The sequence below is a fragment of the Podarcis gaigeae genome (assembly GCF_964106915.1).
Source record: "Podarcis gaigeae genome assembly, chromosome: 2".
Taxonomy (NCBI): Eukaryota; Metazoa; Chordata; class Lepidosauria; order Squamata; family Lacertidae; genus Podarcis; species Podarcis gaigeae.
The window spans coordinates 33065300-33076609 of NC_139679.1; the positions used below are offsets into that span (position 1 = coordinate 33065300).

The 11310-nt window shown below is 44.1% G+C and overlaps 1 protein-coding gene across 3 annotated transcripts; it reads right to left on the bottom strand.

Moving 5' to 3' along the window:
• Positions 1-1639: 1639 nt before the first annotated feature.
• CENPX (centromere protein X) lies at positions 1640-11307 on the bottom strand. 3 transcript variants are annotated; one of them, XM_083727910.1, is made up of 5 exons: positions 11032-11165; positions 5054-5105; positions 4829-4882; positions 3847-3935; positions 1640-3649 (listed from the first exon to the last, which is right to left on the bottom strand). In XM_083727910.1, the coding sequence occupies exons 1-5, from the start codon at positions 11056-11058 to the stop codon at positions 3635-3637; spliced, it is 237 nt and encodes a 78-aa protein (XP_083584036.1). In that variant the 5' UTR covers positions 11059-11165; the 3' UTR covers positions 1640-3634. The 3 variants fall into 3 exon arrangements, with proteins under 3 accessions (XP_083584036.1, XP_083584035.1, XP_083584037.1); XM_083727909.1 differs by lacking the exon at positions 11032-11165 and adding an exon at positions 11184-11307 and having other exon boundaries at positions 2902-3649; XM_083727911.1 differs by lacking the exon at positions 11032-11165 and adding an exon at positions 10094-10227 and having other exon boundaries at positions 2902-3649.
• Positions 11308-11310: the final 3 nt, after the last annotated feature.

The window sequence follows — 11310 nt, forward strand, 5'->3', positions numbered from 1 at the left end:
ACATTGTATGGTTGAATCACACCTCTCTGCTGTCATTATATTCCAAATAAATTTGTTTGGTACTGCACGCAAACTCACTGTGCCCTGTTTAAGACCAAGACTTTTAATAGTACATCTCTATTGAGATGTACTCATTGAACAGAGTTCAATGAGACTTTACACCCAAGTGTGTACACAGGATTGTAGCATAAATCAGGTGAAAAAGAGAGCCAGTTCCCTCTGTCCCATTCATAGAGTAGGTGGTGGGGAAGGATAGCATATTACCATATTCCCCCCTCCCAATTTTTAGCACCAGGTTTGGGCCATAATTTGGATTTTCCCTTTAGAAATTTAAACAGAGACATCCTGTTAAGTCAGTGTGCACGTGTATGCAGAACAGAGACCTACATGTGTTTTAGTTTAGCTTTGCTGTGGGTACATGTGTGTTTAAACCCATATTAAATGTTCTGTAGTACATTCACACCCCTTGCTTAATGGGGGATTAAGCTTTGTGTTTAGTCAAAGCTGCTCAACTCTGGTGATCTGTCTGTTTTATACAATTCAGAGCTATATAGGAAGCAGCTGCCTGGGCCATTTGCTCGTCCAAGGCCTAGACTACATTAAACCAAATGGAAATGGAGAAGATACTTGCAAATTACGGGAAAAGTTAGCCTTTAAGGCTGTTAACACTTTTGACCAAATCATTTTGAGCTCAGTGAGACTTGCTTCTGAGTAGACTAAAAGCAAGGTTTAAGACACTTCGCTTAACAGATGGCTGTAAAAATTCTGATTGATCAGATACCTTTAACTTCTAGCCTAAGCCCTACAGGTATCCTTAATTTACATGTCAAGAGCAGTGTGGTACACTCATAGCTGTCAAGTGTCCCTTATTTGAAGGGACAGTCCCTTATTCCAGTGCCATGTCCCACTGCTGTCCCTTATTGATGGATGTCCCTTAAATGATGTCCCTAAAATTTCAAATGAAGCAGCTCCTCTCCCTCCCTGCCGGCCAGGGAGGCTCCAACTGTGTTGCTCACCCAATAAGAAGTTTAAGAACAACTGGGGGTGGAGCTTGCATGCCTTGTGTGTGGCTAGTTAATGCAAGCTGAGGGGTTTTTTGAATGCTGAACGCCATTTTGTTGCATGTGCTGCTGCAAACCTTGCAGTGCAAAGCCAGACCGGGATAGGCCTTGTGATGCATGTGATTCAGATTCTATTCAGTTGAACCTCTGGTTACAAAGTTGGTTGGACAGTGTTCTCGAAGCTACCAGCATGAGTTTGACCAGACTGCAGGAGGACAGGAAGACTGGAGTGCCTGGAACAGGTGAGACTGCAGGTCCCTTATTTTGGCTGCTGGTCCCTTATTTTCAAATCTGTAAGTTGACAGCTATGTACACTGGTTAGACTAGTGTGGGTCTGAGAACACACTGGTTCAAATCTGCATTCAACCAGGGTGACTTTGGGCTAGTCGCTATCTCTCAGCCTATCCTACTTTACAGGGTTGTGGTGAGGATACAAATGGAGAAGAACTATGCACATTAGTTCTTGGGGGACACACACAAAACTAAATACTGTCTTTAGTACTGCTCTTAAGCCCACATCCTCTGAAGTAAAGCCCCACCAACCTTAGATTCCCAATAAACGAGCACAAAGGAGTACATGCATTATCAGTAGTTTGTAGCATACGTTTTATGATGCAACAGAGCGCAACATTGTTTTCACGCTTTGTCACAATTGAGCAAAATAGCTATAAACATTGCACTACCATATTTGTCTAATGCAGACATAGCAAAGAGCTACAAATTCAATTTCTGGTTTAAGGAACCAGGTGGGAAAGAATAATGCCTAAGAGAACAACTCCCAGCTAGAGTAGACGACATGGACAAATACTTTGACCTGATACAAGGAGCATTCTAGGGTTTAGTGTTAATACGCTGATTACACTGATTACACTAATACACTGATAAATCCACTTCTGTTTTTAAAATCTGATGAAGATGAGAATACTGGAAACGCTAAACCATGGTTAAAAGGCTGCTAAAGCAGGGTAACATGTAGCACTCCTAGAATTTGCTGGATTCCTAACAGCTGCTGCCAGAATCGCCACCAGTGGTAAGGGATCATGGGAGTTGTAGAACAGCAAGAGCTTACTCACCCCTCTGCTAAACCATGGTTGAGGCTGACAAAGGCAGAACAGGAGAAAGGGAAGTTGCTTTTGTAACGCTGGTTCCTAATTTATAGGCCATGGGTTTGTAGGAAGACAGCATTATGACAGTTCTGGGAAACGGCAGCATTCCACCTAACCCTCATCCTGTGTTTTTCAGCGTAAACATTACTGGGTATTTCAGAGCCAGCATTCAAAGCCAGCAGTCCTTCGTCCCTGTCATTACCAATACGTAGCAACTGGTACCTTAGAAAAGTCATGCGTGTGCTATACCTATCAGGCAGCATGGCTGCTAACCACTAGCTGACAGTATCATTGCTGCCTTGGTCTTGTTCTGCCGCTTGGCGCACTCCTCTCTATATCCATTCGGAAGTAAGCCCCGTTGAGTTCAATGGGGTGTAGGCCCAGATCTGTGGGTATAGGATTGCAGCCTGTCAGTACCTCGAGTGGCAATTGCTTCTCCCTCTGTATAGGCCTAGCCTTTATTTTGCAATAGAAAAAAAGATTCATTAGGCTATGCCCTGCCCCCATGTATACGGTTTACTATTTCACAGCTCTCTTCTCTCCCTCCCGTCCTGCCCCGCTGACACAGAGGGGCTGGGCTGTGCGTGATGTGGGATCCTCACACATGCTGTTTGTTATTCTGCCCCTTTTTGAAAGTTTTTCTTTCGTCCTACAAAGAGGGTGGGGGGGAGGCCAAACGACTCTTTGAAGCTACTTGACTTTCTATGATTAATTGCAACAAGGAGCCCCGCGCGAGGGAGGGAGACTATTTTTGATTTATTGAAGTTTCTTTGTGAGAACAAATTTATAGCAGAGGGAAGCAGCTTCTGAGAGGAATATCAAATGGTTAAAAGGTTCCAAGCACTCTTTGATGTCATGGCCCCAGTGGAATGCTGGAAAGGATTGAGGGACAAGCACTGTTTATTTATAAAATAAAGATCAGGTACCTGATGCTGGCACAGACCTGGGGCTCGGCTCCTGTTTAAGAACTCAGACAGCAGACAGGCCCGGAGCTGGCCTTTAAATGCCTGCTGAGGTGATGAGAGCCCACGGTGTGGGGAGCGCTTCCAGGCATACTCACTCTTTCCACACACCCCTACAGGAAGGCACCTGCTTCTCCCATTGGAAAAGAAAGTGTAGACTCTGCCTGGCTGTGAATCGGAAACAGCAGCAGGCTAGGACGCAGCCTCAGATGGTGAGGTGTCACTGACTCCAGGCATCCCATCACAAAGAGGGAGGGGTGGGGGGAGAGAGAGAAAAGATTCCAGCCCTTAGCAGCCAGCCTTTGACCATCATGGAGTGCCCAGAAAGATAGCAAACAACCGCAACTGCGCCGACAAGGAAGGAGAGAGGTGATGAGAATATCGTCCGAGCAAACAGAATAACGGCGGGGCAGATTCCATTTCAAAGCCTGTCTTCCACTTTGCTCCAGAGGTCAGGCCACGATCTTCCCTCTAGCAGGAATGTGGGCTTTGCCCCATCAGGTTTCTAGAAGTCCAAAAGCTGTAAATATTAAGCGTTTTTAAGTTACTGTGAGCAAAGAGTTCTCCCCAAACTGTTTGGCTGATTTGCCTGAGTTCCAGTTGCCCAGTGAGGATATTACTAACCAGCCAAACATCCCCCCAAAGGAAGGGGATTAAGATGCCTTTGCCCACATCCTTATCCTGTTAATTTAGGAATCCAAGCTGTGCGTTACTTACCAGCTGCGGCAGCACTTTTTCCACGTGCTCCACATCCACCCTGGTCAGGTCCTCCGTTTGAGCCTGCCGTGCGGCTCGTGCGGCTGCCTCTGCAAGAAACACACAAGGCAGGCAAGGTGCAACAAGTAGGTACTGGGAAGGGTAACAGAAATGGCCTTTAGGAAGGAATGACATCAGTCAAGTAACAAAAAAGTTACTTTGAGAGGCTTTGCTTGGGAACAAATAAGTCTGCAATTCACAGTATTAATACTGGACTTTCAGCTCAGGAATTGTTAACTTCTCACCACTCAGCACTTTTTCCTTGCCCAAAATTGTTCTCAACGTTCAGGCAAATGATCCCCAAGCAAAGCATGTGCTACCTTCTGAATGTGCACATGTCCACCTAGCTCCACCTAGCTGCTAAGGCTCCAAACAGTCATGGTTGGGGAGCCTATGGCCCTCCAGGTGCCGCTCAACTCCAATTCCCATCAGCCCCGGTTAGCATAGCCGGTGGCTGCAGATGATGGGATATGTAGTCTTGCAACATCTGGAGGGTCCCAGGTTCCCCACCCCTGCAGCAGTTCATGAACTCATTCTGCTGAGAAAGTCCTAAGCTTTATATATCTGATTGAAGCATCATTAAAAATAAGCTTTCAGCATTTAAGCTGTACCCATTCTGTATCAAGCCTGGAAAATCAAACTCTAATGCCCAACTAAAGTATAAGGTTTCATGAAGAATCTACTAGTTTCTGATAGAAAGATCAGGGTCTTTTTTTCTTCAGGACAAGTTTTTGTGCTGAACCATGATTTAGCTTGTCCTGCTTTCTTCCTTCTAGTATCTCCTGTTGATTTGTACTGCCTTCTGAACAAGCAGTGAGGCTACACCTTAAAAGAATAAAGAGTTTTTATAGTCTTCTGATTTTTGCACAAATTTTTGTCCTTCTATGTCATTCACCTGTGACTGCCATTCTAAGGAAAAAAGGCACAGTCCTTTACAACTTACCTCGCACGAACACTTTGAGCATTTCTGCCATGAGCAACAGAGCATCACCACTGACTGGAAAGAGGGGGAAAAGTAACCATGAGAAGTGCTCAGCCCAGTTATCTGCCCACAACCCAGGAATCATGGTTACCTCTGATATTCCAGGGCATGATCTCTACAGAAAAGTTTGGCAAGATTGCGAGCAGGAATTGGCCTCCTTATTGAGACAGAAGGGAAAGCAATTACCTCGTGTTTTGTCATCTTTGAAGTGGAGCTGGAGCAGTTTGTTCACGGTCTCCTGCATGGAAAGGAAATCAGTCAAGGGGTGTTAATGGGGAAAAAGTGAATCTCCCTGTCTTTCCATTTCAAAGAGATATAAAATAGGTAAAGCAATATCTTTTATGAGATCAACTTCTGCCGGTGTAGGAGTACATCAAAAGAAGATCAGCCAATAAAGTATATTACTTTACCTGTTTTGCATCTCATTCTCTGGGACCAAGAGAGCAACAACTATTGATGCCAATCTTCCATCCCTGGGCAGGGACCACATAACTGGCTCCATCATCCACCATCTCTCTGTTGCTGAGGCCCAAACTTTTTTATTAATCGGCGATAATTCTCCCCACCAACTGCCTTATTTGTGCTATCTTATTTATTATAGGGTTTTTTAATTCTGCCTTTCTACTCTGAATACAAGGGTGCCCAAGTTGGCTCTCATCAGGGTAAAAACAATACATAATCAAAACACTAAATCTCAAAAAGCAGTAGCAGCCAAGGAAACCATACTGGAGATGAAAAAAGGAAAAGAGATATTAAAGTTGGGCCAAAAGCTAGCAAGAAGGTCCTAAACCTGAGGCAGAAGACCAAAAAGCAAGGGGGCTACGTGGCTCTTCCTAGACAGACAGTTCTACAACCTGGGTGCTCCAAACAGAACTGCCCTCTTTTCCTGTTCCCATCCATTGTACCTCAACTGATGGTAGGACATGCAGAAGGAGCCTCTTCAACCCAGCTCAGTGGCTGGGTAGAATTGCATGAGATTAGAAGCCTTATCATGTTAAACAATTTTTAGTTGACTAGTCAACAACATCCAAATTCACACATGAATTTCTCAGAATAGGTTGCTCACTTGCACCTTCAAAAAGGAAAACAAACATTCACTGCCAGATGGAAAGGCCCTTTTTAGCATTTGCTCTTCCGTTCTGTTAGAACCAGAATGACCTAAAGAAATAAGGTGCATGCCCTTAGCTTACAACTCTCCCAATAAAAAAAGATGCCCTTCCATTAATTAACTAGGGTTGCATCCAATAAAATCATTGAGCTTAAGGCAAGGACTTCTGCATACACAAAGGGTCTTGTTCTCCACATATACAGTGGTACCTTGGGTTAAGAACTTAATTCGTTCTCGAGGTCTGTTCTTAACCTGAAACTGTTCTTAACCTGAGGTACCACTTTCGCTAATGGAGCCTCCTGTTGCTGCTGTGACAACACGCGATTTCTGTTCTCATCCTGAAGCAAAGTTCTTAACCCGAGGTACTATTTCTGGGTTAGCAGAGTCTGTAACCTGAAGTGTCTGTAACCCGAGGTACCACTGTAATCCCTCTCCCAACCACCACTGCACCAATCTGCTCTGGAGGTTTGGGGAAGCCCCAGAAAAGATTAATTTTATTTATTTCATATTTCTTCCATCTTTTCCTCTAAGGTAACTTTCAGTTCTTGGTAGAGATGTTACCACATCAAATCCTGTGAAGTGGGATTTACTAATTTTAGCCCTGGCTTTCTGGACTGGTATATAAAGTAGCACTGCACACTAAGAGAAGAAAGATGTATAAAAATGAGAGTCATGAAAAACTATGCATTACAGTGACTTACAGTTTTAGGAATTAAGAATTGCTCAAGAAAGGGACTGGTATGAACGTAAGTACTAACAGAAGCTGCAGTGACTGTCCCCTGAATCACTTCAGATGAGCCAGAAAACTGCATCTTTGTAAAAGCAAATTTAGCAGCTAGGCCACAAGTGAAGAATGTTTGTGTACTGAAGATATAAAAATATTTCAAGGAAAATGCAGTTGTGTCGTATTAACAGAAACAGTATAAGGAAGACACCAGTGGCAACAACATTATACTGGTTCAGTACTTATTAGGCTTTTGTTTGAAAATTCTGTTCAGGATACCAACAAACATTGAACAACAAAATATGACTAAGTGCTTGGAGTACATAGTATGAGAAAGGATGAAGGAACTCTTGGGAAAGAGACTTGATGATATATATTAACAATGGCTAAATATCTTAACAAGTTGTCAGACAAAAGGGTGATCTACCCGAGAAGTTAAAGAATAGAGCACCAGCAAAATAGATTGACTGCTATTAATTTATCTCCAAGCATTTTAATCTTGCTTTTCTGTTTTAAAAAGACACCAAAATCACATCTATATAATACAGTGTAAAAGCTATCAGCAAAAGCTTCCTAATTTTAGGAACAGCTCATTAATGGATCAAGTTATTTGTTCTATGTAATTTGTGGTAGTTTAAGTAACTTATGAAATAAGTTTTTGGTTCTGGAGGCGAATTCAAAATATCTTTTTCAACTCCTGATTAAATCAGTATTACCCAACCTGATTCTCTCTAGCTGTTGCTGACTACAATTCCCATAATCCCTATTTGGTGTTTCCCCCAGGGCTGATATGAGTTGGGTTCCAAAACATCAGGAGGACAACAGGTTTGGGAAGGGTTAATTAAAATGTCAAACTCTTTCTTCATCCAAATAGAAAATACTAGCTTGATTAATGTATTCTAAGAAAGCCCTATCCAACACCCCCATGAGGGACTGGCTGTTAAGATAAAATAATAATGACAAATAAGATCTAGGCAGGACTGTGCAGAAATGGCTGTAATCGGGATGCTGGTTGCCAAAGCTGGATTTTAAAAAGTGCCCTTCCCCCCAGATTCTGTTACAAAGGATTTCTAATGATAATTTCATTTTATAAGCGGTTAATCAGCCGTCTGAGCCTTTACTCCGTACCAGTCAGAAACATAGGGGGATGCCTTAAAGCAAGTCAGACCATTGCTTTGTCTAGCTCAATATTGTCTATGCCAGGTATGAAGAACCTTTGACGCTCCAGATGCTGCCGTACTACAATTCCCATCAGCTCCAAGAAACATGACCAATGGCTAGGGATTATGGGAGTTGTAGTTCAGCAGTGTGTGGAGGCCAACGCTTCCCCACATCTGGTTGAGATTGATGGGAAGTGGCTCTCCAGGATTTCAGACAAAGGTCTTTTCTGACCCTAGCTGGAAATGCTGGGGACTGAACTGGGGACCTATTGCATGCAAAGCAGATGCTTTGCCACTGACTACAATCTTTCCTCTAAATGTTTTGAAATCAAAGGGTTTGGGCATGCCTAACTCAGCATAACATCTAGATTAGTATATAAAGAATCCTTTGCACAAGAAGGAACAGCTTACGGATTTTATCGTGTGGGCCTGCTAGAAAATAAAACACAAAATTAACTAGGCTGTAGCGCTACCTGCTGCATATATCTGGAAGTGCTCTGGAGAGCTTCATCAGTTTAGCATATTCCATTAAGAGGGTCAGTAGGAAAGGGACTGAAAGTCTGCCAATATCATAATGCCATTCTACACAGCTATGGCACGTGGAATGCTAGCTACAATCCTGGTTGCTTTGTGTGATCAAAGGACTGAATCAACTACCTTATGAAGAAAAGTTGCATTTGGGCTTCTTAGTTTTGAAAGAGTGAGTATTTGGGGGGAGGGCATGACAAAGGGGCATACAATTATGCGATGTGGAGAAAATGAACGGAGAGAAGCTTTTCTCCCTCCTTCCTATTAATTGAACTCATGAGTCATCCAGAGAAACTGAATGTTGGAAGATTCAGGACAGGTAAAAGGGAGTTCTTCACACAACACATATGGAATTTGTTCCCACAAAATGTAGTGATGTCTACCAACATGGATTTAGAAGGGGATTAGTCAAATTCACGGGGGATATCATGACTACCAGCCATGACTAAATTCACTATCAAAGGCTGTAGGTGTCTGAATAGCATTTACTGGGAATCAAAAGTTGGGAGAGTGCTGTTGCACTCAAGTCTTCCCATCAGCATTTGGTTGGCCACTTTGAACAAGGTTCTAGATTATATGTGCCTTTGGTCTGATCTAACAGGACTCTCCTTATGCTCTTACCATGAAAGTGTGAAAGTGCATTTAAAACATTTTTACCATATTCTTTGGCCAAAAAGGACAGCTTATAAGGATCAGTCTTATTACAGGATGAATGGAGAGACATCTGCTCTGATCTCCCAAAAGTTATGGTTCGGTTGTAGTACACCTGCTTTGGAATCAGAATTACCCAAGTTCAGAAGCCAGTCTGGGAGCATTTTAACTCTTCCTATTCCTTTCCCCTCTTCTGAAATTTAAGTTTGCCCATGTTTGACTTCATGGGCAGCTTTCCACATTCTTGTATGTTTAATTTGATTGGGCCGTGGTCTCTTTTCCCAATCAGTTCAACATCATTTACATCTTGCAACAGGTCCTGGGCTACCACTCAGGTTTCTAGCTACAGTCCTAACTACTACTACAGTGGTACCTCGGTTACGCTTCAGGTTACAGACTCCGCTAACCCAGAAATAGTGCTTCAGGTTAAGAACTTTCCTTCAGGATGAGAACAGAAATTGTGCTCTGGCGGCAGCAGGAGGCCCCATTAGCTAAAGTGGTGCTTCAGGTTAAGAACAGTTTCAGGTTAAGAACAGACTTCCGGAACAAATTAAGTACCTAACCCGAGGCACCACTGTACTGTGTCCTGGAGGGGCTGAACAAAGTGGCAGGACCAACACTACATCCACAGCTCTGCCACCATCACCAGGGGGGGGCGGTGCTGGAGCAAGGAAGTACTATATTTTTCGCTCTATATGACGCACCACAAGACGCACCTAGTTTTGGGAGGAGAAAAACAAGGGGGGGAAATTTCTGAATCTCAGAAGCCAGAACAGCAAGAGGGATCGCTGCGCAGTGAAAACAGCAATCCTTCTTGCTGTCCTGGCTTCTGTGATAGTTGCGCAGCCTGCATTTGCTCCATAAGACGCACACACATATCCCCTTACTTTTTAGGAGGGAAAAAGTGAGTCTTATAGAGCAAAAAATACGGTAAGTGTATCACAGTAGCAGCCTGGAGCTGGTGCAGCAATAAGGCCTGACGCCATAACACAGCATCACTGGGACAAGCTTGGGATCCAACAGCACATCTGACAGGGTGAAGGGGAGCTCCATACTTGTGGCATGACGCCGGTATCTCCCTGCAGGCAGCAGGGCTGGGCAGAGAGACACCTCTGCCCAATTCAACCCCCTCTCCAACCTGTTGTGAAGGGGATTTAGATTGTTCTGTAATTCCCATTTATTTGCTTTCTTCCCCAACAGTTTCATGGTGCAGTCATTTAGATATATTTTGCTTTGTCACTGCCTGAACGTGAGTTACCTAGGCGACTTGAAGGCAGCTGAAGTTACCCATTATTACAACATCCATTATTACAATTATTTTCACACTCCCAGCCCTCAGATTTCTATAGCAAATGAAGGCCATTACAAAATGACCTGCAGACAGACATAATATTACGGTGGGTAGGTAGCCCTGGCTAATTTACAAATCCGGACGCCAGGGGCAAAAAAATCCCTCAAGCAAGGGGGGGCCCCAATGGATAGGGCTTAAACACTACCAATTCATGTCTGTCCCCAACACCACTTTATAGTGGAACTTCCTTGGTCCTTCCCCAACCCCATTCCACATCCAACCCCTACCCTTTAAAGAAACCACCCCAGCTTCTGAGCACCCATAATCTGATTCTCCAGAAGAAGATTATAAGCCCAACTCTTGCAGTCCTGAATTGGCCAAGCTGCTCTATCTGTCCACTATTCTTTAGTGCCCCCAAAACCAAACACGACCCTTCTTCTAAACCTGTGCTTCCCAAACTTGGGTCTCCAGCTGCTGTTGTTTTTGGTGGTTGTTGGTTTTTTTACTACAACTCCCATCATCCCTAGCTAGCAAGTCAGGGATGGTGGGAATTGTAGTCCAAAAGCAGATGGAGACCCAAGTTTGGGAAACGCTGGGAGTCTAAGCCAAGAGCCCTCCCAAGACACAGGTCTTCCCTGAGGGAACCTCTTTAGGCTTCACAGCAGGATTTGCAGAACTTGACAAGCCACTGAAACAACTTACACAGAAACCTTCCCAAGTTCCTGCCATAACATTTTAGCGCGTGTCTGTAAACTCTGAACTCGCAGGGCTCCCGTTCACACACACCCTTTAACCGCCACCCATCACTTTCCAAGGTGAATTCCGTCCCCTGCTCCCCCCGCCCCCGTCCTGACCTTTTTGAAGCCTTTCGCGCCTTCTTCCCTCTTCTCCATTTCAAAGAGGACCCGCCCTCTTGACTCTCCTCCTCAATCACTGCCCAGAGGCGGAGCCGGAAGTCCCGAGGGATCAAGGCATCGCGCA